General features: G+C 39.9%; 2 protein-coding genes across 2 annotated transcripts in view; one reads left to right on the forward strand and one right to left on the reverse strand.

Annotated features, from left to right (window-relative positions):
• Positions 1-19,626, reverse strand: part of LOC145776093 (uncharacterized) — a 74,400-nt gene that overhangs the window by 40,607 nt on the left and 14,167 nt on the right. Inside the window, 20 exon segments of the mRNA XM_082587498.1 lie at positions 3,643-3,750; positions 5,167-5,331; positions 5,738-5,961; positions 6,162-6,237; positions 6,302-6,459; positions 7,494-7,642; positions 7,983-8,285; positions 8,759-9,007; positions 9,584-9,683; positions 11,669-11,813; positions 12,586-12,812; positions 13,090-13,288; positions 13,647-13,774; positions 14,039-14,171; positions 14,750-14,902; positions 16,647-16,946; positions 17,099-17,264; positions 17,488-17,684; positions 18,240-18,438; positions 19,112-19,246. Of these exon segments, the coding sequence (XP_082443624.1) occupies positions 3,643-3,750; positions 5,167-5,331; positions 5,738-5,961; positions 6,162-6,237; positions 6,302-6,459; positions 7,494-7,642; positions 7,983-8,285; positions 8,759-9,007; positions 9,584-9,683; positions 11,669-11,813; positions 12,586-12,812; positions 13,090-13,288; positions 13,647-13,774; positions 14,039-14,171; positions 14,750-14,902; positions 16,647-16,946; positions 17,099-17,264; positions 17,488-17,684; positions 18,240-18,438; positions 19,112-19,246 (3,514 nt within the window).
• LOC145775396 (uncharacterized) lies at positions 1,491-3,455 on the forward strand. Its single transcript, XM_082586689.1, has 2 exons — positions 1,491-2,218; positions 2,943-3,455. The coding sequence occupies exons 1-2, from the start codon at positions 1,491-1,493 to the stop codon at positions 2,992-2,994; spliced, it is 780 nt and encodes a 259-aa protein (XP_082442815.1). The 3' UTR covers positions 2,995-3,455.

Below are 19,626 nucleotides of genomic sequence, written 5' to 3' on the forward strand. Positions count from 1 at the left end.
AGACGACTATAAAAAATAAAGTGCAACCACAAACAATATTGTATATCAAAGTAAAATTTATCCAGTCCAGTGAAGAGTTGGCACCACAAAATCATGAGGTTGTGAATAAATAAAAAAAAGCACTATACACTAGTAAGCGTTGAGGCAAGGTTATTAGATCTTGCCACTTGTAAAGGTGGTGCCATATGAGAAGAAAAGGTTCTCATTGTGCTAACAAGCCTTCGGTACACAAGAGCAGTGTGGCCAGTAGCCTACCTTTCTTTCAGCCGCCTTTCCTACGCCAACCCAATTTATTACACCCTGGATAGAGGTGAGCGGTGTTTTCAACAACCAACTTAAGCCGGGAGTCGAACCAGGTTTGCATTATTGGAAAGCCAACGCCTTATCCGCTGTGCTATCCCATTGCTACTGCTACTACTAAAAATATCTTTTATAATTGTTAGCATTTGATACGTTGTCAGTGTTAAAAGGCCATGATGGCAACAAACCCATTCCTGACATAAAAACAACAGGAACCCATTCCAGGGGTGTTGGCAAACCAATCCGAACGGCCCTAGGCTAAAATTAGCAGATAAACTAAACGAGTTCGCGTCTATCAAACTGAGCTAATGCTTCGTCATTGCACAAACTTAATGCAGGCACATGTCACTGGCACGGATGTAGGCTACTAACAGGTCAATCGCATGGATGATGTGAACAAAATCTGGTAATCTTGAAGTAGAAATTAGTTGTGACAGACAAATGTTGATAGAACGTAGCAACCATTTCATGCGTAGACTATACACAACGGCGAACCAAGAAGTTATACGCAAATTACATTTATAGTTCATGTAGGCTACTGCTTTGGTATACAGTGTTGGCGCATTCCACGTAATGTGATGTAATGTAATTTCCACGATACCCCGATAGCTCAGTTGGTTAGCGCGTAACTTCTGGAACGAGGAAGCTTCAAGATCAAGCGGCGCTGGTTCGACTCTCGGGGCGTGCGCTTGAGCAACGCACGTTAAGGACCGCTCTCCATTCAGCGGCATCTAATGGATGGAATAACTCCCCAGCAACAACACTTCAATAATCGGAAACTTCACTGTGTCAATCTCGGTGACCGGGCCTGCGTCAGTGATTCAAAGCCTCTACAAGTATGCAAAACTGCCAGGATTAAGCTCTGCAAGAAGCTTTCCCAGTCCGAGGATAAAGATTCAATCAATCAATGTCAAACTTATTTGTCATCAAACCTTTTTGCGTTGGCCGCAATCTCGTGAGAGAAATAAAGACTTATTTAAACTGGAATTGTGTCTCACTGCTAGTCTAACTGAAGTATTAAATGGTTAGAGTGAAAATTACTTTGCATTTTGATAATCAGAAATAACAGTAAACAAAACTGAATAATCGAACATTTTTTTTTCTTTTCTTGTGTGGAAATTGTTGGTTTAAACTTTAAACTATTCTCTGCAAGTAATATCAAAGTACTTTAATATAGGTATCCGCAAAACATGGAAAATAAATCGATAATACGTTACGATATCACCGAGATCACTGGGGAGGAGGTGAAAGAAATGCTGAAGTGTTTGGTGGACCACTATTGGCGATCAAATCGAACTTATCAGTTCACGATCGATCGTAAAGAAAAGGTGCACGTCGAAGTAAAACCAGAACAGCAACATCCTGGGAATGGATGGGTGAAGTTCTACGCTGATAATAAGAGAAAAGTTTTTCCCACATGGGTAGACCTGAAAGATACTTTAATGGATCGAGGATTTCCGGGATATTATTCAACCTTCCGAGCAAGTAAAATGTCATTGTTCGGAAATTGGGATGTGAGCAAAGATCACTTTTTCCAAGTCTCTTTCATGCTACAATTTGAAGTTGCTGGAAGACTGGATGGTAAACCAAAGATCTTAATGGACCCCATACATCATGCCAATAGTTCAAGACCAGTAATTCTTAACAGCTCTTTACTGAGGGAAAATGCTGACAAAAATTCATGTAGTCCTTCACGGGACGAGACTGAAGAAGCGATTCAAATAGCTTTACGAATAGGTGGTCATGGCTTGAATCTTTTGCTAGACATTTTTTTGGCTTCTGCTAAGAGGGATTCTTCTTGTGATGACCAGTCACCATACTGTAGGAACTTTAGGGATGAAGATGGGGATGTGAATATGACTGACCTCACTTCGGGTCTTCACTGTCACAATCGGGCAGCATTGAAAAACTTGCAAAAGTAAGTGGCCTCGACATCAACATGATTGGACTTCTAATCAGGTTGAATGTATACTAAATCAACAATAACTAAACATCACTTACAGCACAGTATGTCCATTGCCTATTCTACTTTGAATAACTGAGCGGCATTTAAATCAGATTTATATACTGAATACCGTATTTTCTTGCATAGAAACCGCGGCTACTATTTTTTATTTTTGAAAGTTTTGTGCACCTTGTATTTTTTTATATGAACGTTTTTGTTTTCTAATTGATGCTCAGTGGGCATTCGAGTTTATCTACCATAAGAAACGGTAACAAGAAAACGGAAACAGTAAGTCAGCTGCAATTTTAATGTCTCTTTTTGTAAAACCGCTAATCCGACAGCTGCTATTATTGTCGCATCTGTGTAAAGCAAACAAAACCAAATGGAAGTTTCGGTAGTGTTGTTTAGGTGACAATAAAATTCTGCGCTCTCTTTTGTCAAAAAGTCTTTATTCTATTAGTTACGATCTGACCACTACTGTAATGTGACAACTGCAGTTTTTTGCATGTGCAAGCTCTTGCGTGGCGTTAGACATGTTTGGTTTGGTTTCTTTTATCAGTAAAAAAGCGATTTGATCATTGTCTTCTGCGGCTTCTATTGTTTATTTTTAATCAAATTGTGCGGTTTCTATTCAAGAAATTACTATAGAAGAAAAACAAAAACCAATAAATTGAAGCTTTATCTCAATATTTTTCAGACTAGAAAATGCTTACAACCAAAGGATATACAGAAGAAGTTGGTGGCTTTAAGACGTGGGCATGGCCAGGTTAAAGTTAGTTGCATTAAATTGTATAAGTTGATGCTTGCTTTATTGTTTGTTTTTTACTGTAATATATTGTATATAAAATTGTACGTTATTTTTATGAAAAACACAGTTCAAGCAATTGACCAGTTGTTTTATTAATTTATATTGGTGGCACAAACTGGTATGTCCGATGTATTTTCGTTCCAAATCACCGTTGGAATGAGCTGTGCGAAGTACTGAAACTGTTTAGACCGCGTGGTATCATATCAGTGATATTTTCACTTCATATAATAATGATGTTTTTCGTTTTCATCACTTTTTAAATGGTTAAAAAGATTAGCAGCAATGCGTTTCTAATAATGTTGTGTAAGTTCTTCTCAATACAAGTGTGATGTTTGTAAACATGGTCTGGTTAAGATTTGTTGCATGAAACTACGTTATTTGATGTTTAAAGTCTTTTTGTTGCCTGAATATATTTTCATATGAAACTTTGTCTTATTTTAATAAAAAAAAAGCACAGTTCAAAATAATTGACAAGTTGTTTCTGTTGATTTTCATAAGAGTAAATAAAATAGGTGAGAGCAGGCTGAACGTTCCAACAATCTTGCGTGAATCCTTTACAATAAAACCTCAGTAATACTCAAATCCTCACCTTCCGTGAGGGTTGCAAAGAGCGGTTACTTTGCCTCCTCGCACTGGCACCGATCCATCGAACAATGATTCTCCACCGGTGCAGCCAATGGTGGCCACTTGAGCCGGGCTGGTTGGACAAACAAATAATAAATGATAGGTTGTTTCAGTCTTGATGAACCAGAGGCCACCAACACTTTGAAACCAAGTCCTCTTCACGAGTACTGGAGCATATGAAGAGTTGCATTTCTTTTTCAAATAAAAAAAAAGAAAACTTGCGCGCACACAGTAATGACCTTTGAACTAGAGTAGGCGGAATTCAAGCTTCATGCAAATAATCAATATATTTTGAAGATTATATAACGTTATATTCTGAGTTTATATAAGTACAATTGCAGTCAATTACAGAACAAAATTCAAATGCAGGCGCAGCTTTAGTAGGCGAAGAATGATTTAGAACAGACCTGCAACTGATATGTTGACTTGGAATCAGTCTAAGATCCGTACGAACCGTGTTGGTGACCGTTGTATAATAAACTACCGGTACTCGATTTATATGTCAGCAGTGACATGTCTGCAGCAACCAAGATGGTTTAAAAATAGGCCGCGCTCTACTGTCTGATGAGAAGAGGCAGGAAAGCTATGGGTTGGTAACCTTAGCTTTTCAATGCATCTGACGAGAGGAAGCAACGTCATGGCTTGGTAACCTTAGGGCATGCGTGCAGATAAAAGGAACTTTGCAATGTTTTTATCAACGCGAAAGTACAATCAATCTCGATCGGGCCACACGGAGACCAGGTCAGATTTTATCCTGTTAAAAAGTGGCTTTTTTGTCAGATCCAAGTTTACGCCCGGTCGTGAAAGATTTAGTTTAAGGAAACGGGAAGGTAAGGAAGTCAATCTTCGTGTCCACTTTTAAGTGTCTTGCCAAAGACACAGCCACATGCTCTTGAGCGGTGTCAAACCAGCGCTCTTTCGAACGTCGTGCCACGGGTCTCACCACTAGGTTATGCAGCCGAAGAAAGTAGCTTATTGTGTGAAATTTTACCCTCGGACTATCCCAATAAACGCGAAAAATTATTTAAAAAAAATGGAATAGGGTCTGCTGAAATATTACCATTAAGTAGGATCGACTGTATCTAATAAAAAATGCTTTCAACACAATAACTTTTACTGAACTTTTTGGCGTACCAAAAAATATTCTGAACAGGAAAATCAATAAACAGGAACGCTTGGACTGAAGGCCCTGGATGACGAGACTGTCGAGTGGCTGATGACATCATGCCCAAACATACAGTCCGGAAGAACAGCTCATACGACGAAGAAGAATAAACAGGATAGTCTGACTCATACCGATTTTCCCTTGACGTTTGAATATAGAAACACACGCAAACCCGAAAACTTAACTAATAATTCCATACAATTGGCTACGCACTATAGCATATGGCTGCGCTCCTCTTGCAAACCTTCCGATAATGGAGCAAATTTCATAAAAAAATAATGCATCTACAACAGTCTACAGTCTACACGCTTTCATCTCTCTTACCCGGACTTCGTCCTGCTTAAGATATTGACAGGATCAGGACAAGTCGTCTCGACGCACTGAAGAAGCGATGGGTCCGGCACCCAACTTCCAGTCGCATCGCATTTGTGAAAACTTTCCAATGCGGACTCACCAGAGGGAAGTATGAAATGAGTTCCAAACTTGCATCTGGTTTCATTGCAATAGATAAATATCTGAGTAACTACTTTAGCGTGTTAAATTTCAAACGCTTTTGACTTCTGGCTTAAAATAATCGTCTGCCCAAAGTCAACACGATCCCCGAGACAGTGTCTCATAATCATAATATAAAATAAAGCATCTTTATTATCAGGAGCATATCCATTGGGTTACAAGGATGGGTGGTCATAGTCATGTCGTGATACGCCGTAAACTGATTGTTTAATTACATGCATTTCATCGCTACTAGTGTGTGCTATGCAAAACATCGGTGTCATCAGAAATATACGTTAATGGGACTCCCCATTACTTGACTTCCACAAGAGCACATGGACATTCAGCAGAGTGGCTGACCCTGGAATAGAAAACTAAACTTTTTAACATCTACATAACTTACTTGTACGTGATTGTGCCGTGAAGACGAAACACGTTTCCGGAAATTGACATTCCATCTATGCTCGGAGGAGGAGTGCACGACATCGGTCTGCAGGACACAATAGGAGGATCCCAATCCCCGTTTGGGTTGCAAATGCTGGACCGAGCCACGATGTTATCCTTGATGACGTAGCCAGTGAGGCAAGACACTTGCAGGGTCGTACCTACATTGAGTTGAGTTGTGTTCTGAAAAAGATTTAAATTGTCTCTCAAGTTCTATGTGTCATGCCACCAGTGGTCTCGTGGATTAGGGTTAGATATTTAAAATAGATTTCGTGGGTTTCTTTGGAGTCAACGATGTTTTGGGTTTCTAACAACAAAGAATAGTTCAGGAACATACAGAGACACGTCGATGCACGTAATACAAAAGGATCACATAGTTTCACCTTGGGTATAAACAAGGGTCGGGCGTAGGCGGGATCGTTCGGTCTGTAGCAATATCTTGGGATGCACTGGAAACTCCTGGACAAAAATATAATATTAACTTAAAAATATAAGATGGCAACACTTTTCTCGAACAATCAACCGTAATTACGTTGGTTCTCTTGACCAAGAGCCGCTTTTAAGGCAGACAATGCTCTGTTGTACCGTTCCATCGGAAAACCTGTATCCAGCATCACAGCGATATTTGAGCACAGAACCGCGTGCGTAAGATGTTGGTTCGGCAGACGACGCATTGCTGATCTGCAACAAAAACAGGAGAATCTATTAAACGTTGACGGATTCCTTGAAAGAGCTTTTAATAAAAGTGCGGATTGTAACGTAATAAAAGTAACGATTCACTATCTTGTTTCTCGGCAGCCGATTTGTAGCAAGAATTGACAGCGATAGCCACGTGTTTCGCCCATGAGGCTGGGCTCATCAGTATCGCACCGTATTCTAGCCACAAATTTATTCGACCACATATTGTTGATTGAATGGTCTGAATGGCTAGCGTGGAAGCTATACCGTTATGGTTAGCGAATCGCAACTGCTCGCTGTACTAGTGAGTGCTCAGCCTTGTGCTGATAGCCGGGAAGAACGCCCCTTTCTTCACGATTCACTATCTTCTTGTGTGGTTGTTATAGTCTACAGTTATTGATCATCGCTGGAATAAGGATCCTTCCGAGAAAAAAAAAGATTCAAAAAACAATATTGTCGAGAGCAAGTGCAAACGGTTTAAATTTAAAAAAAAAAGGTAAAGGGGGTTCCCATACTTGATTTAAGTGTCGGGTATGAGAAGATAAGGTTCTCATTATACTAAGCATTCGGCACTAAGGAGAGTAGGGTGGCCAATTCCTTTCTCTTGGCCGCCTTTACTTCAGCAACTACGCCCACCCAATTTATTACACCCTGGGTAGAGGTGAGCGGTGTTTTCCAACAACCAGCTGAAGCCGGGAGTCGAACCAGGTTTGCATAATTGGAAAGCCAACGCCTTATCCGTTGCGCCATCCCACCGGTTTAGATATGCGATAGAAAAACTTAGCGAAGACAAGCATACAAAGCAGAAGCCTCTGGTAGGCTACACATCTTGACGGTTCGACGGAGGTGCGAGGCTGTGTCGATTATGACAAGGCGGGGAACTACAAATCGGACCAAACCTGTTCGAAATAAAAAATCGAAACTTGGCACAGTGACTCTGAAAAGAGAAAGCTGGTAAATTTAGATTTCATCACGTCGTCACTTTGGCGTGAGCCAATCATAACATTAAAAATAAAATTAAAAATGACTGCTCTTACAGAGTATATGAGGTTGACTGTTTCAGTGCTGTCGTTTCCAGAAACTCTGTATCCCCGCCTGATCCTCAGAGCAGGAGATGAACAAGAATGCAACGCTTTCATGACGCAGATGTTCTCAGTGACGTGTAATGAGCACGGTGTTTCCATAACTGTTAGCAAGGAAAAAGTCTTTCTTAAATATGAAGATGTATCACCCCAGAAACGTCAAACCTCTTTTCACGCAAATTAGCGATTGTCCTATTAGCAGTAGTTTAGAAAAATTTCATTTGAAAAATATCGAGCATAGCAAAACTCATGCGAATACTGCACATCTGAGGCGATAACTTAACGAGAAGCCATGTTAGCGTGAAACTGACAATAAATAAAGATAAACGATTTTTTGGAATTACGACGACTGAAAGTTGAAGGGAAACTAGAACCCTTGAAACTTTACAAAGCATGGATGTGACATCCAATTTGAAATTTAATCGTTTGAAGATTTTTCGATACCTTGTGATTTCAAAGAGTCAAATGATATGAACATGGCAAGGCACCAACTTCCCACAGTAATAGTCCCTTTCCAAGCCCGCACTGTTACTTCATTTCGCCTAACGCAAAGTAAACGGCCTATGCCGGTGGATCTGACGTCATAGTCGGCGTTATAATAGGGACAGACATGGTCAACCGGTGGAGTGAGTGAACACGGACGTGTGTCTAGCAAGGATAATGGGTTTTCTTTGTAGCAAAGTGGGAAAAAGAATTCATGCGATGGTTTGAAAGCGCCGCTGCAGATTCCCATGTGCCGCCTTAATCCTGCAACAAGAAAGTGTGAACCGCTCAGTCGGCAATTCAGTCATTTTTTTACATTGATTCAAAGTCTGCATGTAACACAATGTACCTCTGGACATTGAACTTTTTAAAGTGTAGAATTTCAACCATCGCTATCCCATTCCATAGTTGAAAATTATGTATCGTAAGACAAATGTGTATTTGATTTTTTATTATTTAATGCAAAAGAACAAGTTAAACCATAGACATATGAAGCCGAGTAACGTAATCAGATTCAACAATATTCGTATGCCAATGGTTCAACAAAATAAACTCTCTACCGAAGCGCTATCTTTCTATCAAGAACAAGTTAAGCCCATTGATTTCCAACATTAACATTCTTAACCCTTTCCAAACCAAACATCAAATACATCCAAAAATAGCAATACCAAGATTATTGTCAGGTTTAAAAGGAGAAAAGTAGGCCTAATAATTTAAAAATCATGCAGATCCGTCACCTAGAGTAGTCACGAGGTAATCGCCAGCGTAGAATTTATTGGCGTATGCAGTGAGATTAGCACCGGAAGATACACGAAGATGGGAACGTGTGGACAAAAAGGGAGCTCCTTTGTAGAAGCCAAAATGCATCACGCCACGAAAGAACTTTCCCACTGAGAAAAAAATCCTCTCATCCTCGCAATTCCAATGCTGGTTGTAGTTCGTGATTGAACAAGGCTCGAGACGGACGGTGGCTCCTATCCCGGTCGCTGAAGACACATAATGATAATGTGTGCTTTTATATAGCGCTGTATCCACCGCAGATATGCGTTGCTTCTCAGCGCTTTACAAAGCAGACAGTGGCAATGCAGCTGTATAGAGGCGCAACATTATTACCGAATCCATTCCATTGCAAAATGCCAAACAGGAATAAGATTTAAAAAGTCTTTGGTATGACCCGACAGGTCATCGAACCTATGCCTACCGATCCAGAGGCGGACAGACTAACCACCAAGTAAGCCATCAGTTTGCATCACTTTTTTTAAAGTTTAAAATCAAATCATTTCACAAATCATGGGCAATAAATTGTGTAACAAAATGTGCTTCGGTATGAAAACAATACGAAACACTGGCTGTTGTGTGAAAAAAGACGGAGGTACGCTTTAAAAGAATTTAGATTTCAACGCGCATTTCAACCGCTAGAACTTCAAGTAATTATATAAAAGATGCAATGCTGTTCTTGACCCTGTCAAGATGCTACGACGAGACGCAGTTTATCTCGAAAAAAATCTTGAAACAAAAGTAGCCTATCCTCAAACGATTTTGAATAAACTATGAAGCCATACCTGTAAGACACAATTTAAATCCAAGATGAAGAATGTGGAACTCCGATATCCAGCGAAAAAGATAAGTTTCGTTTCTAAAGTCCTCCGGGCACTCTGCAGGCTGCAATGCAACATACGAGATTTTGTATTTCACCAAATGTCAGATATAGTAAGTGGCACTAGGAAAATTGCCCGTCGGATAATTGCCACCCGGAAAATTTCCCGCCGGAAAATTGCCCGTGTGGGAATATTGCCCGCCAGAAAATTGCCCGTGTGGGAACATTGCCGTCGAGAAAATTGCCACCCGGAAAATTGCCCGTCTTTGAGTAAGAAGTAGCTGCGAAAAAAGTCCAGCTGTTAGTCTGTATTGAACCATAGTTCCTCTAATAATTTAAACTTAGCACCTAGCTGTAATAAAAGGCGTGATCAATTTTAATCTGTAAATGCCAAACTAAATGAAAAAATGCTTCTGGGGAATATAAATATCAACTCTCTATCTCATACCGACAAAAGTATAGGCTACAGCTTTACACTGAGTTCTGAGGATAGTCTTCTTTCAGATTCCGCTATTGTCTCAAATTTTGTCACCCCAAAATGGTGACTGTGATAAAAAGTGAGCGCGGAAAAGACATTCTTGTAGATGAATCACAATTTATGTATCATCGGAATAAGACGAATAAAAGTGGTACTACGATTTATTGGGAGTGCATTTGCAGTGAAAGAAAATCTACAAGTTGCAAAGCAAGATTACACGCGAACTCGCATATTGCAATATTGATGTTGTTATTGTTAACTAAGAAGGGAAAACTTGCTGATCTGCCATGCACAACGCACATGACACGAACTGTTATGTTGCCACCCTATTTAATTGTTTTACTCTTTGTATATTATCATGGAATCGTCCGGGTGTTTTGATGGATGTATTCTCATTATTTGCCTTCTGTATGATCGCTTTGGTTAACACATGAGCAACAATAGTAATCATGTAAGTTTCTAATATCAATTAAACCTTCCCCATACTTGTCATTCCCGAATGAAAGTTGTTGCTACTTTCAATATCTAAATGATAAATTTATGATGTGATGTGCCTTAATTACTGCTAATTACCTAATGTACATTTTCAATCAAGTTTGCTACAGATTAAAGTAGGCTATTTCATGAATTTCGCATAATACATGACAAAGATCAGTATCAAAACGTGATAATTAAATCTCGTCGCACCAATCTGGTTGCAAGGGTGCTAAGTTTAGACTGTTTAAGGAACAATGGTTCATTACAGACTCACAGCTGGATTCTTTTCGCAGCTACTTCTTACTCAAAGACGGGCAATTTTCCGGGTGGCAATTTTCTCGACGGCAATGTTCCCACACGGGCAATTTTCCGGCGGGCAATATTCCCATACGGGCAATTTTCCGGCGGGAAATTTTCCGGGTGGCAATTTTCCGACGGGCAATCTTCCTGTCACGATAGTAAGTCTAGATCAGCGATATGTCGCAACTCGCAACACAGACCAACGAGATTTTATTCAATTTGAGACGTAAAAGCGATTTTATGCGAGATGTTATTCCGATTTGGAAAAAAATGGGTAAATCAATAAAATGAACTAAGAAAACGGAGATTAATCTTGTTTCGGTAAAACAAGAAGCACTGTCGCAACCATGAACAGACGCTATATCACCCAGCCAGAAAAAGGTTGCCGTTTTATACATCGTCTTAATGTCTACCGACGTTAAAAAGATAGAACTAAAGATATTAATAAAAAGAACTGGCAGAGCGGTCAAACCAGGGAGCCGTGAAAGTACTTTAAGTGTTTCTTTCTTGATTATGAGGACTGTTGCGACCGTGACAATTTTTTTAAAACTTATTAACTTGTTTGGTATCAAGCACCTTTTAACGTTCGCGTTTTGTCGTTACTACCTTTTTCTAGACCTCTGCTATGTCGACGTGCGCTGTTTTCGCTGTGCTGGTCAGAAATTATAACAACTGAACTGAATCGGCCGCCACGAGAAATTATCATGCAACAAATATGATGATTCGATTTCACTGCAAAGCAAAACAGACGAACAAAAAGTTCCTTCTCTTCTTTTAACAGAGCAATATTCATACCACAAGAACAGAAGGGGTGAATGCAGCCGCGCAGTACTGTTTGAACTCAGTGAAACTGATCCGAATGTGAGTGATAGATTTGATCATGAAACGGGAAGGAACGTAGTCGACTTCAGGTTCAAATATTTTCCCGCTCATTGATGACCTGCGCGGATGAATAAGACATATAGTGACTCATCACTATACTGTCATTGCCCAGCCAGAAAAAAATAGTGATTCATCAAAACTGTCATTGCCCAGCCAAAAAAATTAGTGACTCCAAAACTATCATTGCCTAGCCAACAAATCAGTCCGTATTGTACGTTGATTCAACATTTAAAAACGTAACTACATTTTTATCATAATGCGTAAATAAGTGAGTGACACGTTGGAACATGGCATAACTTTCTTTTCATGTCGTCTTCACTTTACGAAAAAATGGCTACCCATGTAACTGTCAGCCAAACACCCATGCACTGTAACTGTCAGTGGTGGTTGAGGAACGCGGACACCGAATCCGATTCTTTATCATGGAAAGCAAGCGCGTCAAACCACGCTGACATTCGGAACTAATCGTGATGACGTCACAAACTTTGAATTGTTTTCATGAAATGGCCTCTAAGTGGCCATTTCAATAAATTTTTTTCATGAAATCTACCTCTAAGTGGCGTTGGTTTAAACGCAACATATTCTAGGTAGGCTGATTTTCAACAGGTGTTTGTCTGACTTTCAACCGGAACACCAATGTCTTTTCTTGACTCTAACCATGAATGTGTTTATTTTTTTGTTACAATACAACGTAGTTTTTCTGACTTTTGTTAAGTGTTTGCAAGACTTCTTAATAGTGCCAAGTGCTAGTCGCACAAGCAAGTTAAAAACACTGGTGTCCTTTACAGTTAACACCACCCAAATAGTGAACAATGGTTTTCTCAACTAACCTGAAGATGGATTGGTTGAAAGTTAAGCCACGAAAATCATCCAGTTTCTCAAATTGAGTCGGTGTCCACTCAGCGTTAAACTTGAATCTTTCACGAGCCAGTCCCTTTAACATGGCGTGCATGTCCAGGGACAATGCTGCTTCCAAAGGAATCACTCTTGAAGGAGCATCGCATCGCATTTGGTCGCTATCTGAATCGCCGGCGTAAAAGTCTTTGATTGTGTTCACCTACAGCACACAGCCAGCAAATCAGTTTTTTTTTAATTCAATCAACGTCCACAGAAACACGAAGAAATTAAATATTTCGTACCGCGAGCTTCTTGTTTTCGCATTTTTCACGAAAAAAAATCCGACAACCAAAAAACTTCATAAACTCTTCTTTTTAAACGATCCCAATTTTTAATCAACAAATCATTCAAACTGGATACTGATTCAACGTCAAAAGACGAAACTCACTGTAAAAATAAACTGATACGACAAAACCTCTAATGCATACAGAGCAAACCTTCGTGCACCACTGGCCAACTTGCGTGAAGCCGTGGTAGCAAGATGAAATGCAAGATATTTTGCTGACGTCCGTGATCTTCGTGTTGTCCAGATGAACCAAACGTTCTGGAAGCTTCTCTGTTGACCAAGTGTTGCCCGTGCTGCACGTCAACGTGATGCTCTCCGTCACTTTGTCAATCACAAAACCCTCTTTGCAGCTGCACGCGGACGACAAAAAAACGTTTTCAAATGCAACTTTCTATTTGAACTGTTTGCGTGAGTTTCTTATCTAGCCAACTGATAAAAATGAAATGTCAATTTTGTGCTGCAGGTTCAACCGGGCATCTCTCACCAGGTGTCTGAATGTAAACGATGTCGGAAAATGATGTGGCTATAATAAATAAGAATTTATTTTCAGGAAATCAAGACGTGAGGTGACATAATCAAAGGTGAATGCATAATTTTCTTGAAAAATCAGATATGATACAACATGCAATGATCTCTAATGAGTACTGCACGGATAACCTCAATAAAGTAATTCTTGGATTTGACAATGCTGAAAAACACTTGGCTTACTTGTAAACAACGGGCTTGTTGAAGATAACAATATCGAAAGTAAACAAAGGTTCTGCGTTGCCAACTCCTGGGTTTGGAAAAGTACAAGAAGTGATCTCGCAAGTTGGGATGCTGCCTAGCCATGTGCCCTGGACCGAACCAAAATGTTAAAAATGTTGGATCAATGTGTAAAGCTTACGTTGTCATATCCCAGACAACAACATCCATCATTTTTACATTAATTCCACGTCTGCTAACGTCTGTTTAAACGAGAACAAGGAAGGTGTACACTAAATATACAGTAATTTTACAAGGTAGCTCGACATTTATTCTCCAAATTATTTCGTTTATTATCATATGTTTATTTTAAGTACCGTAGGTCACAACAAGCTTCTGGATAAGTAAACACTTACGTTGACGCACATCAAGTCGTAGGTTGTATTCGGTGTTGACCGGATAAAGCCGCGATTGCAAGCATACAGAATGGTGGTCTTGTTCGCGTACATGACGCCAGACCCAGCGTGAAAGATTCCATGAACATAACCACTGACGAATACACTCATGTGAAAATATAGATATAAAGCAGCAAGCAGAGACTAGAAGTGCAATCACATTGAGACATTTTAGGTTTGTCGCCGGAGCATGGTTTTTCACTTGTTTTACAGCTTGTGCTGTGACATCGTTAAAACGCATTTGTGTGTTTTCTGGTTTTGGGATAACAGAATTTTGTTCTCAAACAAGTTAATAACACTGTGCGTCCACGCACTGTGCAACAAATTTTCAACTTTGAAAAAACTCAAGAACTAGTGGGCGCGTACTTTGTGAATTCGGGGGCGCTGATTCCGAGTCTGTGCTTAGTTATTTTCGATCATGTCAAGATTTTTTGAAAAAAAGCGTTTTGAAATTTTAATCGTAGACCTTGAAAAATTGCTGTAAGATAACTATGACGGGAATGAATCACAGTGATTTGAATGATTTATGGCAATTGATTCAAAGCAAGTTTCCGAGTAAAAAATCTTAACTTGATCAACCAGTAACCCAGCTTAAAAAATGCGTTCTTTTTACGTTGATTCAACGTGTGCAAACGTACGATTTTGCTACTTGAGAACGTTGTAGTGACTCACCGAAACAACGTAGGCGGATCAGAGCATCTGACCGGGCATTTCAAGATGTGCTTGCAATATTCCTTTTCGAAATCCGACACCCAGCACCACGGACCCCCTTCCTCTCGATTGGGGTTGCGGCAAAACGTGTGGTTTGGGGCGATGATCCCAGAACTGAAAATTAAAAGTTGTTCCAACGTTTGAAGATTTTTTACAAGTGCAAATGAATGAGTCAACAATGCTTCAAGCTTAATAGCTTAAAGGTGCACTGCAACGAAAATACATGGCTTTTGTATTTGTAGATCTTTCTGAAATAAAACGTTTTTCAACAATTTTTTTATTTTTTGTGTTACCATTAATTAAAAAACCTAAAAAAAACTTTTTTGAATTGAATGATTCTGATTGGTCAGAATTTTTGATGACGTCATTGGCTGGCAAAGCCGCATCCAAGGTCTACTGTTTTGCGTGCAAACACAAGGAACAAATCGCGTAGGCTACCGAAACAGCAAACAATTTTGTGCTAAAGGAGTTTTTACGCCCTTAAAATGGTGGCTTCTTGTATGGTTCCCGGTTGTACTAACCGGGGAATCGTCAAAGGGGCATCCTTTTATCGTTTACCTCTGAATAATGACGACAAGCTGAAGAAATGGATCTCGGCGATGATACTCAAAACCCACCTGTAAACCAGCATTGTCGTGTGTGCAGCAATCATTTTCTGGCCAGCGATTACCAACGTGATCTACAGGCAGAGCTATACAAGGCACCAGTCCAGACACCTGCTCATCCCTGAAGCTGTTTCTTCTGTCTTTGATTTTTCAAGATATGTAAAAGCCACTGTCAATGCAGTACCCACAAAACTCGATCGACCTAGGTACAGGTCTGTGAGTACGATCGTGCGTTTGGATCGAATAGCAAAGCGAAAAAACAACAAGACTTTGAAACAGGTCAGTAGGACAGTAAAACATTGGCAGGGTAGGCAACTCTGAATACATAGGCTACTTTTAGTTGATATAAACCACTTGGTTCAAGCAAATTATTTTCCTGCATTTTTTTCAATGCAAATTTTCCATCCGATTGCTGTCCGAACTGGTGTTGTCAGAGCACGAATCAGAATGATGTTCTTCGCTGTCTTTTTAGTTCAAAGAGAAATCCTTGTCTTGTTTCAAACAACTTGTTTGTGCTGATCTTCTATTACTCAATATACAATGACCTATACAACGTTTCTAAGGCAAATGCGTGAAGCTGTTTATACTTGGCTGCCCGCCGATGACGTCACAAGACACATACCGCCATCAGGCGGCCGATTTTCATTTGGTTTTATCTCCCAAACAAAAAGGCATATAAATTTTTTTCCAAAAATATAATACTTAAACACTAAAGAATCACCAAAAATTTTAACTTTTCATTTCAGGTCCCCTTTAACTGTCGCTCAAATGAAAGTGTTTAACTCTGCCCGTGGTCTGTTACCAATTACAGATAAAAAATAAAAAATAAAATAAAAAACAGCTCAGTGGTCGAGGGGTTTCGCCTTCGGCTGTACTACTGGTAGGTCCGAGATCAATTCCAGATCGGGCTAAAACAAAGACTTCAAAAACGGTACCGATAGGTATATTTACTTGCATAACACAGTGAGGATAAGTCGGGGAATAATGTGATGACATCGTAAATCTGATACAAAATTAAACATGAGCCCTGTCGCTAATAGACCTTAGCAGTTGTAGAGCGACTATAAATAAAACCATAACATTATTATTATAGCTACATATAAAACAAACAAATATAACTTTCAATGATCTTTGACATCGCATTACTTGAATTCAAGCAAAATCGAAAAAATCTACAATCATGCTTCGCTTACCAAAACTAAAAACAAAGTCAAGCCCAGATTAAAAAGTGGGTTGCAAAGAAGATGACTCACTCGGTTTGACGCAACTTTATTTGGCGCTCTAGCCAGTTCATACAGCTCCTGCCTGTCCAACTTGAGTTGATGGTTCCTTTGTAGTCAAAGCCGTGGCCGTAAATACATTCGGGATGGACTTCACAGGCATACGGCAACTTCTCGCTTCCTCCGGTAACCGCCCATAACCCGTCATCGCTTGATAGAGCGACACCTAACTGTGTGGGGCATTCCGGAATTCGGCAACTCTCCCAACGCTTGGTGGGGATCACGGTCAAACACCACGGCCTGGAGCCATCCGGTCTAAAACTCGGTGGACTCCTGCACAAAATGGAAATAAAGCGTTGTTTTGGTTAAGAAAAGCGTGTAGACATTGTCAAATTTCTCTTCAGAACTTTATAGAGATATATTTATGAAGTTTGAACTTCCAACGACGTAAGCTGCAACCGTTTCTACCACATATAAAAATAAACCTGCAATATGGACCGTCGCTGGGATAAGTGTGGCCGTGAGGGGCCTGTCTTCTCCACGCTTGACAACGCACCGCATTTTCTGTCCAACTTCTGCTTCCCTTATAAACAAAGTCTTTATCGCCTTTCTTCCAACAATCTGTCAGTCCTGATACATTTCCTTGGCCGCCTGACGTGGTTAATGACGTATGAACAGGGCATTTCTCAATGAACAAATCTTTTCTCTTTTAAACAGATTCATGTCAAAAGTTATAATATGTTGGTTGGCTTTTAACAGCTCTATCATTAAAGTTAAACATACGCGATGGGATAGTCTCGCTATCGAATAAAAAGTGCCGGCTTTCGCTGCCCTACAGATGATAATTTACAGCTGATGTATTTGCGGAACTAACCATTTCTTTCTTTGATAAACCAATATGATTCGTTCATATTGATCATTGTTGGTGCGACAAGACCCAGTACAATCGATATCAGGTTACTGTGCGCGAAATCAACAAACGGCAACTCCATCCCCATAAACAGAGTTGGATTTTTCAGCAGGATGAGCTGAAATCCTCGTTTGCCTTTGACGATCCTCCACATCTGGTCCCTGCGAGAAAAAACAACGTGCACAATATTCAAACAACTGACAGTTTAAAGAAACAAATTTCTAAACAAACAACAAAATTGCATTAGTGAAGAAGCGTTCTTCCCGGCCGTCAGCACAAGGCTGAGCACTCACTAGCACAGCGAGCAGCATTTGCGATTCGCTAACCATAACGGTGTAGCTTCCACGCTAGCCATTCAGACCTCCGATAAACGATAAAAAAAATTGCATTATATAACCTCGTCCACGCGATCTTAGAAAAAAAATGCTTACATTTTTCGTCGAAATTGACAAGGGTATAAGTGAAATTATATGAGGGTGGTTGAAAGAACTAAGGAGAAGATGCTGAGCAAGTAGATAATATAACGTGGACAAGATAAAACTGGAAGAAAGTTAAAAAAATTAGATTTTCCAGTCAGGAGAATGACGCAGAAAGAGATACGTGAAGCGAAGGGGATCAGAGAAAACATGTTGATGAGGATGTGTCTCCAGAGGGAAAAAGAAATTAATTACATTAATCGACAAGAAAATGATACTGGATATTGAAATTTGTTTTACCGTTGAATAAGTCGTTGTGTACAATTCCTTAAAACAAGCCCATCATCCAAAGTGGCGGTCAAACAACAATCGTCCACACTGCAAGCGTGATTCACAATGGCTGTGCCGGCAGCGGACCACCTCCACCAACTCCCACCTTGTACGTTCCTCGTGCAAACACCAAACCCCACTGGAGTGTCGTTGACAGGAAAATTTAAAGCTGATAAAAATCTCAAGTCATTTCCGTTGCTTGAAGTAGTGAAGTTTTGCTAGGCGCTCAGGCGCGAGTCACCGTTTGTATATCGTTCCAAAGTATAGCGACGTCAAAACGATGTAAAAAAGATAAAAAAAACAAAGTTTGTTGGTTGGGATAGTTCTTTGCCTCATGGCAGGTCCACCGGTTTCTCTTCAAATCGAGCTCAAAAAAACGAAACTCCGAATAATTTTAACTGGCTGACAGTGACATTTTGTCCTCCCCACTCTCGTAGCAGCATCAGCAAGCATATCACCCACAACCCCAGCTGGGAAAATTGATCATTTTTGTATTGATTAAACCAAAAAAAAAAACTTTGCCAGCCGGGTATGACTGAACATCTTCCTGATGTGCCAAAAATCACTTTGTACGCTGGGTACGGTGAGTCCAATCTTTTTGCACACCCACCAAAAGGATTATTATCTTGTGCAAAAAAAAATCGAATTTGACACAAATATTTACGCCTAAGTCGGTCAAATTGCATGCAGTCTTTACGGAACGGTGCATGTTGAGACGTAAAACTCTGGGTAGCGCTAACTTTTCCTCGGTAGATTTCAACAATGACCACACTGGCTCTGTTCTCGACAACACATTTGTATTCCTATAAATCGAGAAAGAAGATAGTAAAATGTGAACATACGATTAACTTGCAAGCACAAGTCCATGATGTTGATGATTCGACTGTGAAGCATGAATATCTCCCCAGTGATAGAAGACTTTTTATACTTGGTGGTTAGCAAGCCATCATTTTCGTCTGTCTTGGCAACACAAACTCCTGAATGGGAAAAATCAATCCAACAGCTGATACCGTTGCTCGCAACAGTTAAACGTAATTGAACGAAAGCTGAAATCAGACCACACAAGTCAAGCCGTCAATCGATCTCACATAAGCGACCTATTTTGAACAAAAAGAAATGAGGTAACTACAGCATGCAAAAGGATACATTAGTTATAATTAGGGTGATTTTTTTGTAACATAAAAAATCAAAAAAGTGACTTTAATTTTGCGAAAAAGTAACCAAAAAGTAACTTTATTCAACGAAAACAAGAAAGCGAAAGAAATAACAGCAATTCAACATAAAAAAAAACAAACATTTAAATTAGCTTTAATTTGTGCTCAAATTATAGTTGCACATACGCTGGTCGGCCAAATGC

Source organism: Aplidium turbinatum, chromosome 8 (assembly GCF_918807975.1).
Source record: "Aplidium turbinatum chromosome 8, kaAplTurb1.1, whole genome shotgun sequence".
NCBI lineage: Eukaryota > Metazoa > Chordata > Ascidiacea > Aplousobranchia > Polyclinidae > Aplidium > Aplidium turbinatum.

What these genes read in the sequence shown, in the direction of transcription:
- LOC145775396 (XM_082586689.1), top strand. Translation starts at nt 1,491, where the DNA reads ATGGAAAATAAATCGATAATACGTTACGATATCACCGAGATCACTGGG. An exon ending in GCATTGAAAAACTTGCAAAA is followed by an intron (nt 2,219 to 2,942) that starts GTAAGTGGCCTC and finishes AATATTTTTCAG; the next exon opens with ACTAGAAAATGCTTACAACC.